The following is a 20,062-nucleotide window of genomic DNA, read 5'->3' on the forward strand; positions in this document are numbered from 1 at the left end:
CCCAAAACAGGTTTATTGATCATCTGAGAGTCTCCTGAAGAAGAATTCTGGGATACCTGTTAGATTTTGTGGTTCTATGTAGTTTGGACACCTTTTGAAAAAGAAAAGAGGGTTGGAAAAAAGGAATCAAGTAAACAGGAATCCAGTACTGTGTCCATAGTTTGGACTCAAGCAATCACAAGTCAAGTATTCACACTTGTGATCATACACCCCAATATTTCTCAGTGGCTCAAAAGACAAAGAAAACAACGAAACAGGTTTAGTCTACTATCCATTTGCTCATTTGTTTGTTCATTAATTCAACATTTATTAAGTGCCTATCAGATGCCAAGCACTGTGCCTGGCCTTGGGATACAGTGACAAATAAACATAGTGTCTGAACAAATGGAAGTTTAAATAGAACTCCACAGAAATTTAAATAGTTCGAAACCCAAAGAAAAAAACACTCTTCACATCAACTGACTTGTACTTTTGGGTGTTATCTTACAACGTGTGATTTACCTGTAGTGTGGAGGGGGGAGTTGCTGGATGACATCATGAATTTTTATCAGCCTTTCTTCATCTGTTGCTGCTGAAACAGCATCCTGCAACAATCATAATGTGAAATAAACCAGTAGGCTTTGTTGGTAAAAAAGAAAAGTTCTTCACTTACAATTCAGTTTTCACTCTACTCTTTGATGTTGAACGACAAGGAAACACAGCATATCAAGAAAGTAAACTTTGTTTCCATACTATGTGGACATTGAAATCTATTAAAAGATAACTTTTTAAAACTTTATGGTAACAAATATTAAGGGCGATAAGATTAGTGGATCAAAGTCAGAAACTAAAAGAAAGAAAATGTGAAAACAGTGAAGACTATGGACTAGTTAGCAATAACTGCTTTTTTGTTTTCTTTAAAGGAGAGATTTTAGTTACAGAACTATTTCTTACATGACCAAACCAATCTTTACACGTTTCGAATAAACTCACAGCAAAACTCCAAAGAGAATTTGATTAAAAGTGACTTTACTCACAGAAAATTTCTCATACAGCTGGTAGGTGAGCAGAGGGTTTGGGAGCTCTCGAAAATACAGCTTACAGAGGGAGCCCACGGAATGGATGTCCTGAACATAAGGTTCTTTCGTCAGGTCGGGGACATGTTCAGAGTCAAATTCATGGCTAACAAAGACGAGAGAAACAAAACTATTTTACTGAAGAAAAAGCAAATATATGACTTAAAACAGAAAGCAGAGTTAATGTTTTATTCAAATGATTGTATTTTATGTAAGTTACATTTGGACTTCAGCAGTAACTGGGTGTCTGGTCACAAGACAAATGTTTTTCTAAATGGAAATTATGGGCATAGCTCTAATATTAAAATGGATAATGATCTCTGAAATGCATATGGATCAGCAGCTCTTAACATGCAGATCTGAAAACAGAACTCCTAATTTCTAATGGTTTGAATATCCAATATTTTGGCAATTCTGCAAACTAGGGCTGAATGGCAGCTGGTCCATGAGCAGCTCTCTACAGAAATTCCTCAGGTACAAGAAGTATAGTTCAGGAATACTTTACTGAAGAAAGGTAAAGGAAGCCAGAAGTAATATAAAGCAATTTCTAGCTAACCAAATTTTAACAGCCAGCAAAATCTGTAGTGTAAAGTGAGTGAAAGGAAAGTTGTGCTTGGAATACTAAGGCAGGTTAGGTTCATTCTCCAGGAGGTTAATTAATATTAATCTACAGGCAGGCATGGGACTACTTATCAACCTAGAGGATTAGTACATGTGGACAATGTGAATATGAGAACTGCTGCATCTGAAACTAAAGACTGACAGTGTCCTTAGCACAAGAATCAATTTAAGTATTTTCCAAACATGTATTCCTGAAAATAGAGATGAGCTCTGTGGTCAATGAGAATACTAACATCTGCATGGAATAATGGCAATTATCATGCACCGCAGTGAAAAATAAAGTATAATAACATATTAAGAATAGACTAGAATCTGAGAGATTAAGCAAAAATAAAAATTTCTATTGCTCATATAAAGGAGACCACTATTTTGTCTCTGGGAAGAGGAGAGGATATAGAATACGTACACACGCACACTCGAGCATATGCTACAGCATTGGGGTTAAAGGAGATTAGGAGAAGTTTCACCATGGAAACGCAAACAATTGTAAGGGAATACTATAAAAAACTATATACCAACGATCTGGACAACGTGGAAGAAATGGATAAAGTCCTGGAAGCATATAAACTACCAAAACTGAAACAGGAAGAAAGAAAACTTGAACAGACTTGAACCAGCAAAGAAATTGAAATTGCAATAAAAAAATCTCCCAACAAACAACATCCAGGGCCAGATGGTTTCAAGGGTGAATTGTACCAACATTTACAGAAGAGTTAATACTTATTCTTCTCAAACTATTCCAAAAAACAGAAAAGGAAGGAAAACTTCCAAACTCATTCTATGAGGACAGCATTACCTGGATTTTAAAACCAGATAAAGAATCCACTAAAAAAGAGAACTATAAGCCAATATCTCTGATGAATATAGAAGCAAAAAAATCTCAATAAAACACTAGTAAAATCAATCCGACAGGACATTAAGAAAATCATTCACCCTGGATCAAGTGGGATTTATTCATGGGTTGCAAGGGTGGTTCAACAGAACATTTCACTTGTCGATTTCAATTAAGAACTAAGGAATAATCCTATTATAATGTAAATGTTCATCTCTCATTGTCTTCATGGATTCAAACTTTGAAATTTGCTAAAATCTTCAAATACTACAATGAGGCAAAAGACAAGTACTGAAGAGGTTAAGGAGACATGGTTTTCTGATAGATGAAGAAATGACATTCAGGAAAACATTTCCAGAGAACACTACAGATATTATTTCCCACTTTATCTAAACTGTAAATTATGGCTATCAATGTGACTTAATTTTGAAATCATTTTATTTTAATAAATTACAACAGGAATGAAAAAGAAAATGCCAAATAAGGTTTTACCGTAGTCTCTGAATATTAGAGGCAACACCAGAGAGACGATATATTCCATCCACAATGCCATATCTCTCAATGAACGCTGTACAGCTCTGAAGAACCTGGGGCACTAAAGAGAATTTTTAAAGATATGGATTAAACCAGGAGTATTCCATCAAAACAAAGTCACAAAAAAAATGAGAATGTCTTAGTTTTCATAAGCAAAATAAAATTTGTAAGGGGCAAAGAATAACCTACTACAAAAAGTGATGAGGACGTATTTACTTATATTCACATCTAAACAAGACAAATGGACAACTGGTTCCTGACTATCAAGATGGGCTCCCTCCTGTTACATTTAGGTAAGTGAAAGAATTTGTACGTTATTAGATCTCTAAGATCTTCCACAGCAGCCTTGTTTAGGTCATGTTACAACACTAAGATGAACTGTTTTGTCCTAACACCATACCAGACTTAAGAAAAACAAAAACAAACAAACAAAAAAAACCCCACAGCTGTTCAGCTGAACTTCACACATAAAAAACGGATATACAAAGTTAATGCTTATTCCAACATGATAATTGCCTATAAGTGCTCCAATTTCTCACTTTTAAAAGTTCTTCCATCTTTTCATAGTTAATGCTAATTCTAAATTTTATCCAATAAACAAAACACTGACATAAGGCAAAGGTCAAAGCAATTTCAAGTAGAAGGAATCTTCTAATTTCCTGCCTATCTTTACATTAAAACTGCTTTACATTAAAAATGTTTTGACTCAATACTATCAGCTCTTCAAAAAGTAGAAAGAAAGGAAGGGCTCTCTCTCTCTCTGATTACCTCACCAAATACCTGACACAAATGGACAGCTACTCTGGGCCTATAGTCTAGAAAGGACTGTTTGAGGTATAAAATTAAAAATTTTTCATAATCATTCGAAACTGTACAGTAGCTGAAATTTGAACTTTGCTTTATAATGCAGACTGATGAATTTACAGGATTTAGTAACTATGTTCATTTGATAGTGTTAGTTAAAATCCCTGGAAAGAAGGTTGGGGGAACATTATTTGTTCCACAGAAAACTACTACACAAGGGATGAAACATTTAGATTGGGAAATGAAACAATTAAGATATTTTAATAAGTTGATTTTGGCTAATGTAGTCTATTTACTGCATATAATATTGCTTTATTATTATAACGGACCTTTTTCTTGGTTCTCCTGCCTTCCGCTGTTCTTCCTGAATTCTATCTTTTAAATTCTGTCAGATCCTATAATTTACATTTAAAATTTATACTCCCTAGCTTTGAATAATTTTTTAAATCAACTATATCATTGAGCATGTAATATATGCCAAGCTAAGTTTTTTTACAATGGATGCTCTCATTTAATTCTCACAGAAATTCACAGGAAAAGCTCTATCATTATCTCCATTATACAGAGAGGAAACTGAATCTTACAGAGACGAAGTTTTACCTAAGGGCAAGCAGGAAACAATGGCAGAAATGAGATTCTAACTCAAGCAGTCCAAGGAGAAAGCCAATTTTTAACCATGGCAAAATACTGCCTAAAATATAAGGTCCTTCACAGTTGCATTTATTTATTGTTACCCTATTTCCATATTTCACAACTTTAGGCCAACTGAAGTTTCACCTTTTGCCATACAAACCAGTCATTTTGTAAGTCCCTCAATTTCCTCTCCCTGGGCTCTCTTCCTACTATCACCTTCTTATAGAAAAATTCTTGGCTGTTGTTAAAAACCTAATTGAACCATCACTCTTAAGCAAGCCTTCTTTGAATACCCCCAAAGAGAGGGAGCTGCACTATGTTCCAGGTGCCCAAAGAACTATGCCATTTTGAAATATTATTTGTTTATACAACTATTACCCTTTATTAGTCATGCTTTTAAGGAGCAAAAACATGCTTCATCCATCTCATCCATCTTTGTATATTCAAAATCCAGGAGCATGTCTTGAAACAATGTACAAAATTAACAAATGAATTAATTTATAAGTGCCCTTGTGAGGCCGACAAAGTTATATGACCAAGTCAGCAGAGGAGGGAAATCTTATTTTTTGTAAGAAACTGTATTCATTTTCAACTGTGTGCTTTCTACCTCTAAAGGTGTCCAAGAATTTTAGTACCAAGAAAGGGACCGTGTTTAGGTGGTAGAGATGAAAGGTGGGCAGGGTTGCCAAGTACTTTTTGTGGACTCACTTTGATATTACAAGCAATCTCTAAGTCAAATTGATATGCAAAATATAAAATATCTTTATGAACTTGAGTCCTACTTCTAATATTGTTCCATCAGTGATAACCTCAGTGCCTTAGCTTTCTATCCTTACAAACTAGAAGTAAAATAAAATAAATTGGAACCTGGAAGATTTCTATCACCTACTTTGAAGCAAATGTATTTAGAGATTACTGGGGCAACTAACATAATGACTTAAAGGAAGGAAGGAAAACAAAGCTTTAATTTTTTTCCTTAAAAGATACTTCTCATTATGTATGCTCCAAATTAGCATGCTAACTCACCCTGTTACATAAAACTCTTCAGAATACAGGGTTTTTTTTTCCTGTATTATCAGGCTCTTGGAGTGCATTACAAGAATTTTCACAAAAATAAGCTACCATCCATTAAAAAGTACAGGTAATTTTCTTGCACCTCTCACAAACATGTGATATTAAATTCATACCTGCTTATATTCTCCCTACTTGTTTAGGGGTTCCTTCGAAAATATGGGGAATTAGAAGTCTTTCCCTGATAATATGGCTAAGGCTCTGCAAACATAATACCTCATGGAAAACATCTGAATTGTTTCTTTACATTTTATGTTCCCTAGGTAAAAACACTAAATGTCCACATAATCCATAATGGGCCTTCATAAATAAAATTACATAACAGTGCTATTACTTAGAATTTTTAATGAGAGACAAACGAGATAGTTATTTAAAATAGGTAGCAAAATGAAAGCGAAAAGCATAAACTTTCATTTTAAAGAAAAGACAGTAGAAACTGAAGAACAGTATCAAGAAGATAAAAAGAAAAGATTTGGTTTCTCTTTTCACTAACACATAAGAAAGCAATATGGGACCCAATACATTTTAAGAAGAAATCCTAGTTAGAAAAGCACCTTATTAGCCATCTTTGCCCTCAAAACCATCCAATAAACCAAGTACACAGTAAACAATAAACCAAGTACACAGTAAACAATGGCCCAGTCAAAACCCAGCATTAGAAATCTCCAAATGGTTTTTCCAAAAAATGACAGGACTTTAAGAATTATCCCCACAGGGGCGCCTGGGTGGCTCAGTCGTTAAGCATCTGCCTTTGGCTCAGGGCGTGATCCCAGAGTCCTGGGATCGAGACCCATATCAGGCTCGTCCACTGGGAGCCTGCTTCTTCCTCTCCCACTCCCCCTGCTTGTGTTCCCTCTCTCACTGGCTGTCTCTCTCTCTGCCAAATAAATAAATAAAATCTTAAAAAAAAAAAAAAGAATTATCCCCACACTCTTCAGTAATACACTTTTGATCCACTTTTATTTAATATTTATATCATCATGGCAATATAAGAAGTACATGTCTAAATTGAAACTGATGACCCTTAACATTAGAATCATGGCTAAGAGAAGGATGCGATAGTAAGTAGGGACACGAATTGGTCTTTGGTTTTTCTTGACAGTTGCGGTTTCATGTCTGTCCTTTTCTCATTCATTCACTCATTTGTCGACCATTTATTACATCCCTTCTATATGCCACACATTGTGCATGCATTCTGTGACACAGATGAAAGAGTCACCTTCCATTGTCAGGGTGGTGGCTTCTGGGCCAGGAGTACATTAGTACAGTATTACTTGTTAGAATGTGTGTCATGATTTTTAGTTAGGAAAATATGACTATCTAAAGGATTAATTTCAGGGGTTATTTGGGCCTTGTATTTTTCCCCCCAGTGCGCTCTGATTATAAAATTTCTGTATATTTATGGGCACCCGGGTGGCCCAGTCGGTTAAGCATCTGCCTTCAGCTCAGGTCATGATGCCAGGTTCCTGGAATCAAGCCCCGCATCAGGCTCCCGTTCACCAGGGGGGTCTGCTCCCTCTCCCTCTGTCCCTCCTCCCTGCTTGTGTTCTCTCTCTCTAATAAACGAATAAAATCTTTTAAAAAAATTTGTGTATTTACAGTAGTTTTTTTTTTTTTTTTTTAAAGCCACTTGCTCAAACACAGAAATAGTTCAGGCAACAGAGTTTCCTTACTTTGAGTTTTTACATTTTTGTATTTTGTACCAACTCTAAGTTTTTTTTTGTAGGGAACCAAGTTTTTTACAACATTCTCACTTTTTTGCAATTTCATTTCAACCTCATTTCAAGGAAATTTGGTTTCAAATATGTGCAGCAAATAAAACAAGTCCTATAAGAAAAATAAATGATACCTGAAAACTCTTCGTTCCACTAGAATAAATTAATCGTAGTTAGGGGATTTATGAACACTGTAGCTATTAAATCTATTATTTTTCAGAAAGAAATGATATACCTGCATCTGTCATCTCCTATCATACTAAGAATGGAAACACACCCGAAACTTCTAAGTACAGCTAAAACTTGCTGAGTTGATGTGTGAAAACTAAAGAGCATGGCAGAACAAACTAGAAAACACTCCTTCATATCAGTATCACATCCAAGCAAGGCTGAACAAAATGAGATACAAAAGAAATAAAAATGAAAAAGAGATACAGAAAGAAAAAAGAAACTAAGATAACAAAAACATTAGAATGCCTATGTAAATGACAAATTAATTCCAAAAACTACTATATGACAAGATTTTTTAAAAAATTAGTTCTTTAGGTAACTGTGATATAGTCTTTAAGCAACTCAATTATAAACGTTATGGTCTGTGGTAGCTGAAATGCTGTAATATCATTCTGAGTAATCCTGGCATCACAGATCACTAAAAGAATTTTTTTTAAATGCCTTGTCAGGTTACTACATGATTTCTTACAACACTTTGTGTGGAAGAAACAGGTCAGGCTTGTCACTTGCTCTGACAGGGAGGTGCTCAGTTTAGAAAGCGTTAACAGGATAATCTCTCTATAAAGTTAATTATTCATTAGGAATACAACTCAAAGAATGAGTCACTTAGCAAAACAGTACTCTGAAATGAGCTTTCATCTTAGAAAACTCTGGTACAAAATCAATTTTATAAAAAATAAGGACACTATTTTAAAGTCCATACTAAAATAGAATATAAGGAAGAATGATTATACACATTATATAATTATATCTACCTAGCTTATCCATATTTGTATCTCCTCTCTCCTCATGACTATGTATATACTATATAAATATACCATTCTTCCTTGTGATTGTTTGCCTTTAGACTTTAAAATATTATGAATTATATTTAACTTTTTTCTTTCTTCCTATCCATTCATCCCCTCCATCCATTCATCCAACCACTGAATTCTTGAATCAGAATTTAATTTATAAAGAAATTTAAATTTTTGGCAACAAAAGTTGGGAGACTGGCCTTGGTATTTTTTTTTTTAAAGATTTTATTTATTTATTCGACAGAGATAGAGACAGCCAGCGAGAGAGGGAACACAAGCAGGGGGAGTGGGAGAGGAAGAAGCAGGCTCATAGCGGAGGAACCTGATGTGGGGCTCGATCCCATAACGCCGGGATCACGCCCTGAGCCGAAGGCAGACGCTTAACCGCTGTGCCACCCAGGCGCCCCTGGCCTTGGTATTTTATACTCTCAGACTTTGACTTTTTTTCAAAATAGAAATTAAATAATTTACAATAAAATGTGAACGGAAAACTGGCTGAGAAAGCTATCTGGTTGGACATAAAAATAATGAAGTCTAACAGTGCAGTTGTGCTCTTTGTGGGAAAGTCTTACTCATCCTAGACAGACCGTGAGCATCTCTGATGTTAAAGTGCATTCTTAAACCTTCTTTATCCTCAATTATCTCAAAACTCAAATGAGTACGTGGGAAGTTCGACACTGTGCCACTGAAATTAAACGGAATAGATACTGCTTGCGTAATCTGCTTCAAAATGGATTCTAGAAAATCAATATGGAGAGGTCGCAACTGAAATTATGAGATTATAAATTTTATTTTTACCTTCAAAACCAGAATTCAGAAGGTGCTCCCCCAGGTCACAACCAAACACCCTCTCTTTCAAAATCCCCCGCTGCTTCAGCTTCTGTTTTGTTGGACGAGACTTCATGAATGTGCGTAAGAAAGTAATGAGCTTGCCGTGCTTTTTAGACACTAAAAAAAAAATAATAATGAAGAGGAAATACCTTAGTTGTGGCAAGAAGTTACATTTTTGCTTAGTGTGAAAAAACAACAGAAATCTCAACAGGTTGACTGTAAAATAACATATTACAAGTACACTTTACATTCTGTAGGAAATTTTCAGCAGAGGTTTAGGCAACAGTTGCTTTATAAAGAACATCATAATTTTACACCTTCTTCTCACCAAACTTGTGATCTTACTTGATGCGATTGTCAGCAAATTTAAACATTATCATCTGTGATCTAAAAATCAAGCTTGGTAAACCAGCCATCTTCCCAATGCATACCCAAGGATGCTCAGGTTTATGACTGGGACCCGAGTTTTACTCTCCTATATTGCTTTGGAAATCTTTATAATAAGTAAGACCTAACATGGCGTAAATGTGGTTTACAATTCTAGTCAATTTTTAAAATATTTTACATGGTAGTTAGAATTTTTAAAGTATTTGTAATCTGGAAAGAAAAACTGAAAAAAGAAAAAACTACCTCTTTCTCATTTTATAAAGAGGACAATGCCATTAAGATATAGAACACACTTGTCAAACTAATAGCTTTATATAAAAAGCATTAGATCTTCTATTAACATACTTCTATAGTATACTAATATACCACCTTAATTCCCTGGTAGATAAAGGCGAGAAATAAGTACATTAACACACGGTAAAATATTTCCACTGATCGATATATTTAGAAAGACAACAGTTTGAAAGCAAACAAATCCCCAGAAAAATGACTTCTAAAAAGTGCAGCCTGAAGGAAAAATTATTCTAAAAGTCAACATGTAACAACTATCATAAGCTCAGAGATTAGCTGTGGGATAGAAGCCACAATGGTCTCAATTTTCCTACTCACTTTGCAGATGATTACTGGGAGTCTTACTGAATCCTACTATGTATAGATTCTTGAGTGAACCCAAATCTTAAGTCCCCTGAACTGATGAAGCATCCTGTAGGAATTCTGTGTACTGAGAGAATGTGTGGCCTGGGGACTCCAAGGTGGCCTTAGATGGGTTTCTATGACTCAGATCAGCCGTTTGTCTTCCATGTCTTTCCATTTTATGAGAAATACTATTTACAGACATAAGCATCTTTTCTATGAACTGTATGAGGGTGATCAACCATAATGGTCTGCCCATGTTTCCTAGAACGTGAGATTTTCAGTGTTAAAACTAGGAAATCCTATGCAAACTGGAACAAGGTAGTCATTCTAGACCATACACAGATTAAATAGGTAATTTACTTTTTCTACATCCATTATTGAAAATTTACTTAGAATTGTCAGAATAATTTTGATGCATCTCTTCTGATATGCCCTGAAACTCTGGGTAAATTACAACCTCTCTTGTATCTTAGATTCCTTGCTGTAAATGCAAATTAGGCACTCTCCTATCTGCTAGTGTGACATTTATAGCACACTTGGGTAACTTCAGAAGTATGTCACACATACTATTACTATATTATAAGTCACTGGATTTGTAGTATTACTCTCCCCTAGTTGCATAATACTTTAGCAGATGAACGTATCTTTGTTAGAGTGGCCATCAAACCATTTCTGTTCATTCTCATTTTCTACATAAACTTTAAAATAATTCTAAGATTTATTAAAAAGTACAAACTAGTTTGGTTTGCAATAATTTAACATATTTATATATGTATTTTTATATATCAACATTACAGTAACATAATTTGAAAGAATTTTAGTTTCTACAATATTCAGTATTATCATCTAGAAACAGGGTGGGTCATTTAGAAAAATCTAAACCTCTTATCTCTCTAAGTTTTCTAATTTTATTTATGAAAAGATACATTCCACAAACATCTCTGGTTAGGAATATTGCTAAGTATTTTGCATTTCTTTGCTCCTCTTGCAAAATAGTACTTTTCTTCAATTATGGCTTTAACTGGTAATTACCGGTATGCCAGAAAACAATTTCTTTATGTACAGTTCAAATCTAATCATTTACTAAACTCTCAACAATTCTAAGAGAATTTTTAGTTGATCCTTTTGGATTTCATGGATATATAACTATATCAAAGCAAATATGGTAATTCTGTCCTTTTTCTGATAGAAGTTAAGTTTTTATTTCTGTTTCAGATTTTAATAATTGGCCAGAACTTCCAAGATGCATGTTAATAGTAGGCATTGTATTTTGATGAAAATATGTGTTGAATTTGACAACTGCATATGATGTATATGAGAGAGCATTTTTTTAGTCTCAAAGCTCCAAGAATGTTTCACAGGAACAGGAATTGAACTTTGTATTACTCATTCAGCAACAAATATGAAACGGCCTACTATTTCTTAGGAATTGTTCTAAGTCCTGAGATTATAGTGGGGAACAACTCAGGCAAGCTCCTTGCTGTCACAGAGCCTACTGACGGAAGAAAGACAATGAACAACTAAATAAAAATACCAATATAACTAGCATATATTTTATACTAAGTGCTAGCAACTGCACAAGTGTTTTTATTTACTAAACATTCGTTTCTCACAGAACGCTATAAGGAAAATACTATTATTATTCCCTTTTTCAGATGAACAAACTAAGGCACAGAGTGCTAAGTAACAGCTGAAGGTCATATAACTAGGATTCAAAATCAGGTGGCCTGGCTCAAAACCCAAGCTTTGAGCCACTATGTGATACTGTCTAAATTAAAACAACCAGGTAATTTCAGATTGCTTCTAACTGCTCATAAGGAAACAGAGTGACGTAATAATGGCAAGAGAAAAGAAACTATACTGGATAAGGTGGTCAGGGAAGGTGTCAAGAAGTCACATCTGATTTGTAAGGCACTGAGTATAGTGGGTGAGGAAGACAGTGGTATGAAATGAGGCTGAAGAGGAATGCAAAGGCCAGGTACTAGAGGCCAGCATATAAAGTTTGGATTATCGGCAATGAGAACACACTGAACAGTTTAAACATTTTAGAAAAGTTACTTTAAAAATAACCCATTATGTGTATTAGAAACCCAAATGTGGATTAATAGGGAACTGGATGAGTTAACTACGATCCTGGCTCAGTCCCAGGATCCTGATATCATGACCTGAGCCGAAGGCAGACGCTTAACCAACTGAGCCACCCAGCTGCCCTGTGTTTGCCTTTTTTTTTTTTAAAAAAGAAGGATCTCTACCTACTGATATGGAGTAATATCCAGAATATATTAAGTCAAAAAGGAAGGTAGAGAACAGTATACTTAGTATGAGAAAGGATGGGGAATACATGTATCACACACACATAAATTCACACAAACACATGTATGTGTGTACTTAAGAATTTATTTTTGCAAAGAGAAACACTAGAAGGATAAAACAGAAATAAAAACAGGTAAAGAGAATGGGTAGGGAAAGTAAAATTGCTCTGAATATACCTTTTTATATAGTTTCATTTTTAAATTATGTTAACATTCTTTCTACACGTTCAAAAATAAAATTTAGAACATTAAAAAAAGCAAATCTTAATTTTGAAAATAACCCAAAACAATGTATCTAAAATACTAACTTGGTAACATTGTCAACAGAGACAAATATTTTAAATGACTTGGAAACAGTAAAATGACCATGCTTAGGGGGGATATATTCTAAGAACAGAAAAATATAAAGTAATATTTAACTTCATTCAACTGTTTCACAATTGGTAATAAGATTGGTAGTGTAATTCTTGAAACAATTTTATACATATTGTGGGAGAAAACGAGTATGTTAATGTTGTTAGGAACCAAGTTTTTCAGTGTGAGAGAAAGGAGAGACAATAAGAAAATCAAAGAAGTCAAGGAAAAACCCTAGTCATATAACTTGGGTTGGAAATGTGAACACGAATTTCAAATTACAATACATATTTCTCCTAAGCTCTAGCCAGTGAAAAGCCTTAGAAACAATGACATTCCAGTTGCAATGAACACCTTTGGTCTCAGGTGTGGGTTGCTAAATATTATTCCTTAGTAAAATAAACCAGGATTCCTTGGAGAAATGGCTGTTTGCCAGTCGACGGTAGGGAAAGCACAAGGTGAGATGCAGAAATTCTGTTGTAACAGAAAGCAAGGGAAACACCCACACCCAGAAGGAGTCATGCTAAGACGACAGGTGAACAGATTCCCACTGGCCAGCTCTGAGACATAATGAAGATTCGAACATCACAACAAGTGACTATAACTTACTGTAAAACACCAAATAAATAAAAATTCATGTGTCCATAAGAACATTCCCCAGAAGAAAGGAAGGAAGAGAGTGACAATTTTCAGCACAAATTGAGCTAGAACATTTTAGAAACTGCATGAGTCATTTGCCATACTGAACTGGGTACCCCACTAGGAGAGAAAGGAATATATTTATTTCCTTCACATCAATTAGCAATATTCTATCTGGAATGACTGGAATTACTTCTATATTAACCTGGAAATATACACATTCACAATTCAGTGATAACTGTATGGAAATAAATTATAATCATGATCTTCCAACCAAACTCTCATACACAATAAAATTACATTAGTCAGAGAACAGCCTATGTAGAACTGGACTTTCCAGGACACTCTGACTCCACTTTGGGTGTGCTAAGTTTGGCTCACGAACAAGGAAACTTGGCCATCTTTTTCTGTTGGGGTCAAGACTGTTCATGTTAATTTTTCCAAAATAGTGACATAAGACTCAATTAAGTAAGTAAGTAAGGGCTGTAACAGGAGAGAAAATTAAGACCAGTGGAGAATGTCATTACCAACTCTGTGTTCCCATTTGGCATGTGAGGCTTCTAGGAAATTGAGCCAGCATATGTACAACCTGGCTTCTACTCTGTGTCCGGGCACCTTGCTCCTACTACCTTTCCAAAAAAAACATTAAAATAAATTGGGAACTTTAAATCCAACTTGTAATGAGACTGGGAGGGGTGGGTGTGGTCTCTACCTACTAATCTATATCCCAATCTGAGATACCAAAATAACTAATGTTCATAAACGATGACTAGACATTCAGTCTTAAATGACTTCTAAGTTTTCAAAGTAAGATTAAACTATGTTCTATAGTTTTGGTGTTGCTGTTATTGTTAATCTAATTGGCATTCTACTCCACTGCAGGAGAGATACTTGTGGTAAAACACTCTGGCATCCATAATTAAATAATCAGTTATCCATCTAGATAGATAAATTTCATTGTATTGGAAATGTAAACTAGTAAAAATATTCAATTTAGTTATACTCAAATTTGAAGATCAATACTTCCAAATATAAATGTCTCTTCATATTAATTTGTTCTTTATATTTTCTTCCCATTTCTTAGACAGTAAAATGGCCAGAACAGCTTATTATGGACACTGACACTGTCCCCCACCCATTACTTTATAACAAACCAGAAAACTAAGTTAGTAAATCTACGTTTTGAGGAAGAGAAGTATGGAATACTGTCAGTTACATCAGAAGACTTTTTTTTTTTTTAAAGATTTTATTTATTCGACAGAGATAGAGACAGCCAGCGAGAGAGGGAACACAAGCAGGGGGAGTGGGAGAGGAAGAAACAGGCTCCCAGCAGAGGAGTCCGATGTGGGTCTCGATCCCAGAACTCTGGAGTCATGCCCTGAGCCGACGGCAGATGCTTAACGACTGAGCCACCCAGGCGCCCCCCATCAGAAGACTTCTATTGAGGAAGGTAGAGTGGAGGCTTGGGTTTAGACAGTTAAGTACTCATAAACCCGTTTCAACAAAGGAATCTTGGATGCCACTATGAGGGTGTTGGGGTTAAGGTCCATCAAATATGCTGGATTACAGAAACGAAAATGGTAACAACAGCATTTCAACAGATAAAAGAGATCAAAAGTAAAACACAAACAATACTTAGACAAAAGCAAACCATGCCAGTTTATATTCAAATTCCCTATTCTGGAGTTAACAATGCAACATGGGCCACAATGCTAACTTCCTCCATGTTCTTCACACGATAGATTTTACCGCTGTGGTCTTTTTTTTAAACCAGAGAAAAACCCAACTAGACCAGTCTTTCCAGTAGTTAAAAGCTTTAGCAATATGACACACAACATAATATCTCCAAGGTAAATCTTTATGATACCAATAACCAGTTTACAGGGTACACTAAAAGCATACAGTTCCGTAAGCCACAGTGAACCTTGACATGGAGACATGGGGCACCAGGTGCTGCTAATTACACAGCACAATATTGCTCCAGCAAAACCAAAGAATTCTTTCTTTCCCAACACTTCACTGAAACTAGACTTCTCTAAATTGGGTGGGTCTCAGAAATCTTCTAGACTGATTTGAGAGCTAGGCTTAATTTCTCAGTAAATTAAACTGAAAGATGATTTGTGCCAGATAATGACCTCAGCATTAGATTTATTTGATCATCAGCACTGAGTTCTAAGATCTGTAATAAATTCATAAAGTCAAGCAGAAAAATGAAAGGGTGGAAGTGGGATGCATAATACCTATGGAGATTATTAAACCTAAGGTACAATACGGTATGAGTATAATGTTTCGCACGTGCAGTGGATTTTCATGATTGTTGCACAATAGCCTTCTTTGCTTGAAGTTTTCAAACACATATTAGATGCCATTTGGTGGAAACTGAACACGGGAACCTGGACTACATGATATTTAAGGATCTCTTAACTTCCCAAGTTCTTTCTCTGTTGCAAACTTTAAAATATTTTGTTAAATAAATATGGAAATATTTGCGTTTAAAAACAAAATTCCGGGGCGCTGGGGTGGCACAGCGGTTAAGCGTCTGCCTTCGGCTCAGGGCGTGATCCCGGCGTTGCAGGATCGAGCCCCACATCAGGCTCCTCTGCTGTGAGCCTGCTTCTTCCTCTCCCACTCTCCCTGCTTGTGTTCCCTCTCTTGCTGGCTGTCTCTATCTCTGTCGAATAAATAAATAAAATCTTAAAAAAAAATAAATAAATAAATAAAAACAAAATTCCAAAAACTTGCTTTCATTCAAGGCTAAACAATACATCTATTCACACCAATAAACATGGAAAAAGGATTCTCCTCTAAGCAATGTCAAATTGACTTTCTTATTATGTACACGGACTTATAAGTTCTAAAACTTCTGCTCTTCAAAAGAGTATCTTAAAAATGAATTTTAAGAAAACAAAGAAAAAACTGGGTTTTTTAAAAATCTTTTTAAAAAATAGTTATTTATTTGACAGAAAGAGAGAGAGTGCACAAGCATGGGGAGTGGGAGCCAGAAGGTGAAGCAGACTCCCCACTGATCAGGAAGCCCGACGCGGGGCTTGATCCCAGAACCCTGGGATCATGACCTGAGCTGAAGGCAGATGCTTAACCGACTGAGCCACCCAGGCGCCCCAAGAAAAAACAGTTGAGAGGGGAAAAAAAGCCTATTGAAGTACACTTAGTTTTAACCTCACTACTATTTAAAAGCTTAATGGCCTAAAATTTACTTAGGCTGTTTTTAGGCCAAACTGATTGGAAAACATGACCAGAAGACTAGGCCTGGGGTGACGATGGTCCTGGGTAATCAAGAGCTAAGGGATTGTTAGAAGTATTAGAGCCCCATGTAGGTATGTTTACTTTAACAAATATTTTGATTATACAGAAAAGTTTAAAAGAATAATATGACAATATCAATGAACACATCATCTAGCTTTTTCAATCTTAACATTCAGCCATATTATTTCCTCAGATTTATTTTTCCTTTTTTTTAATTAAAAAAACTAAGCACTACAAATATAGAACCTGGTTATCGCCTCTAATCCTATTCTCATACAGACAGAACCTTTATCATGAATTCAGTATTATTACCACATATGTTTTTTGTTTTTGTTTTATTTTTAGACAGCTTTATTGAGGTATAGTTGACTACAATAAACCACACATTTAAAATATATAATTCAATACATCTTGACATATGCACACACCTTTGAAACCACCACCACAATCCAGATCATGAACAGACCCATCTTAGTATAAGTTTCTATAACTGCTTTCTATTTATCTGTTCTTCTAGTTTGCCATTTACAGGAGCACTATAAAATTGCCTTTTTTTTAATTACTATATGTTAGCTAATTGACCACATATGTTTTTATACTTCATACATGTATGTAACCATAACGAATATATCCTATCATTTTAAGTGTTTTTAAAATCTGCAGAAATGTTATCATATATATTAAACCTTCTCCAAAATAATATATTTTCAAAATATATAATTGTGAATTAGTATATTCATTTTAAGCACATTATAGTATTCCCTTACAAGTATATACCACAACTTAGACTTCTCTTCTCCTACTGACTGTCACTGAGAGAGTTCCCAAGGTTTTGTTATTACCACCAATACTGCACTGAGCAATCTCCTAAGTGTCTCCCTGGGCACGTATGGGAGAACTTCTCTGACACTCAAGTTCAGACATGGGATATTTCAACTTTGCTAAAATATTCTCTAAAATGATTTCTCAATATATATTCTCATAGGATATATTTTTGGGTCCCCAGTCTTCATTTCATTGTCCTATTTAGTTCTTTCAGATTTCTTCATTTTGGCCAAACTGATTAGTATGAAATTTTCTTCCACTTTAATATGCATTTCTGTACTTGATAATTAGATCAGGCAATATTTCATTGTTTATTGGCCATTCAGTTTTCTTCTTCAGTGAAATAACTATTCATATTCTTTGCCCATTTTATTGTTTGATGTCTTCTTCTTACTGATGAACAAGAATTCTTCATTTAATCTGGAAATGAATCCTTTGTTAATTATTCATGTTACAAATATCTCTTCCCAGTCTGTGACTTATCTTTTATTGCACAAATTTTAAAACGTCTTTAAGTATGGTTTCCATGCTGTAAGTTATCTTTCCAGTAAGGAAACGTGTGAGGTCAAAAACATATTGTCCTATTTCCTCTAAACCTTTTTAACTTTTTTTGTTTTTTTTTTGAACTTTTTTGTATGATTAGAGTGAGGTTGAGATATAATCATATTACTTTTTCCCTTCTGCATAGCCAGTAATTTCATCACCTTCTACTGAACACTCATTTTTTGACCACTAATTTTTAAGCTTGATTCTTAAATGAAAGAGGTGTATGGTGTGTGAGGAATCTGTTTCTGCGTTCTCTCAATTCTGTCAGTCTCTCTTTCCATTTACACTTCAATTTCTTAAGTTCTAGCACTTTATAAGTCTTATATCTAGAACAAGGAGTCCCCTCTACTTATTCTTTAAAATTGCCTTTATATTTTTAGCCTTTTACTCTTTCATATGAATTTTATAATCAGCCTGCCAAGTTAAAGGAGGAAAAAAATTGGGGGGGGTGGGGAATCTGATTAAAGCTGCATTGAATTATAGATTATTTTAGATGAGAACTGGCTTATGATATTGAGCCTTCCTGTCCACAAACACAGAAAATCACTCCACTTATTTAAGATGGATTTTTCATGTCCTTCACTAAATTTTTCTAATCTTTTCCCATAAAGGTCTTATGAACTGTTATTATAGCTATTCTCAGGAACTTTATCATTTTTGCTGCTAATGCAAATGGTAGTATTTTCTAAATTATATTTTCTAATTGTCACTGGTATATAAAAATACAGTTACCGTGCTGTGAGGGACCACTGTTTCCTTCCAGTTGTGCCTCTGCAAAGTATGTATCTCTCAGTTCTTCTTTTTCCTCATCTAGGAAAAAGTTAAAAATCTACCTAACAGAACTGTGATGCTTTGAGGATTAAATAAGAGCATAAGGCACTCAGTACTAGACAGAAAAAACTCGATTAATGTTGGGTGGTATTTCGGTCACCAAATAGTTTTTGTTCAGTAACCATGTTCAATTCTGTTCTTCTAACAATTTGCCTGTAGATTCTTCTGGATTTGCACACAATCATCAGCAAAGATTTGCTGATTTGCTTCTTCCTTTCCAGTCCTTTAACTTCTTCTTATTTAGTATCAATGAATCTCCAATGAACAATTATCTTATTCTTGATGTAAATAGGTTGTTTCTTTTTTTTTTAAATGAAACCCACTTTATTGTTTTTAATTTTTTTTATTATGTTAGTCACCATACAGTACATCCCTGGTTTCTGATGTAAAGCTCGATGATTCATTAGTTGCGTATAACACCCAGTGCGCCATGAAATACATGCCCTCCTCACTATCCACCACCAGTCTATCCCATTCCCCCACCCCCTCCCCTCTGAAGCCCTCAGTTTGTTTCTCATAGTCCATAGTCTCTCATGCTTCATTCCCCCTTCTGATTACCCCTCCTTCTTTATCCCTTTCTTCCCCTACCAATCCTCCTAGTTCTTAGGTTCCATAGATGAGAGAAATCATATAATTGTCTTTCTCTGCTTGACTTATTTCACTTAGCATTATCTCCTCCAGTGCCGTCCATGTTGCAGCAAATGTTGAGAACTCGTTCTTTCTGATAGCTGAGTAATATTCCATTGTATATATGGACCACAACTTCTTAATCCAGTCATCTGTTGAAGGGCATCTCGGCTCCTTCCATGATTTGGCTATTGTGGACAATGCAGCTATGAACATTGGGGTGCATATGGCCCTTCTCTTTACTACGTCTGTATCTTTGGGGTAAACACCCAGTAGTGCAATGGCTGGGTCATAGGGTAGTTCAATTTTTAACTTTTTAAGGGACCTCCACACTGTTTTCCAGAGTGGCTGTACCAACTTGCATTCCCACCAACAATGTAGGAGGGATTCCCTTTTTCCACATCATCTCCAACAATTGTTGTTTCTTGCCTTGTCAATTTTTGCCATTCTAACTGGCGTAAGGTGGTATCTTACTGTGGTTTTGATTTGAATTTCCCTGATGGCTAATGATTTTGAA

At 35.2% G+C, this 20,062-nt stretch overlaps 1 protein-coding gene across 9 annotated transcripts in view; it reads right to left on the bottom strand.

Annotated features, from left to right (window-relative positions):
• ARHGAP32 (Rho GTPase activating protein 32) overlaps positions 1-20,062 on the bottom strand; it is a 201,124-nt gene that overhangs the window by 30,280 nt on the left and 150,782 nt on the right. For all 9 annotated transcript variants that reach the window (XM_034666075.1, XM_019796882.2, XM_019796864.2 and 6 more), the window contains 4 exons: positions 9,092-9,241; positions 3,001-3,103; positions 1,017-1,161; positions 502-584 (listed from right to left, as the gene is read on the bottom strand). In XM_034666075.1, the coding sequence (XP_034521966.1) occupies positions 502-584; positions 1,017-1,161; positions 3,001-3,103; positions 9,092-9,241 (481 nt within the window). The remainder of the gene's footprint in view (positions 1-501; positions 585-1,016; positions 1,162-3,000; positions 3,104-9,091; positions 9,242-20,062) is intronic.

The sequence above is a fragment of the Ailuropoda melanoleuca genome, chromosome 8 (assembly GCF_002007445.2).
Source record: "Ailuropoda melanoleuca isolate Jingjing chromosome 8, ASM200744v2, whole genome shotgun sequence".
NCBI classification, from domain to species: Eukaryota; Metazoa; Chordata; class Mammalia; order Carnivora; family Ursidae; genus Ailuropoda; species Ailuropoda melanoleuca.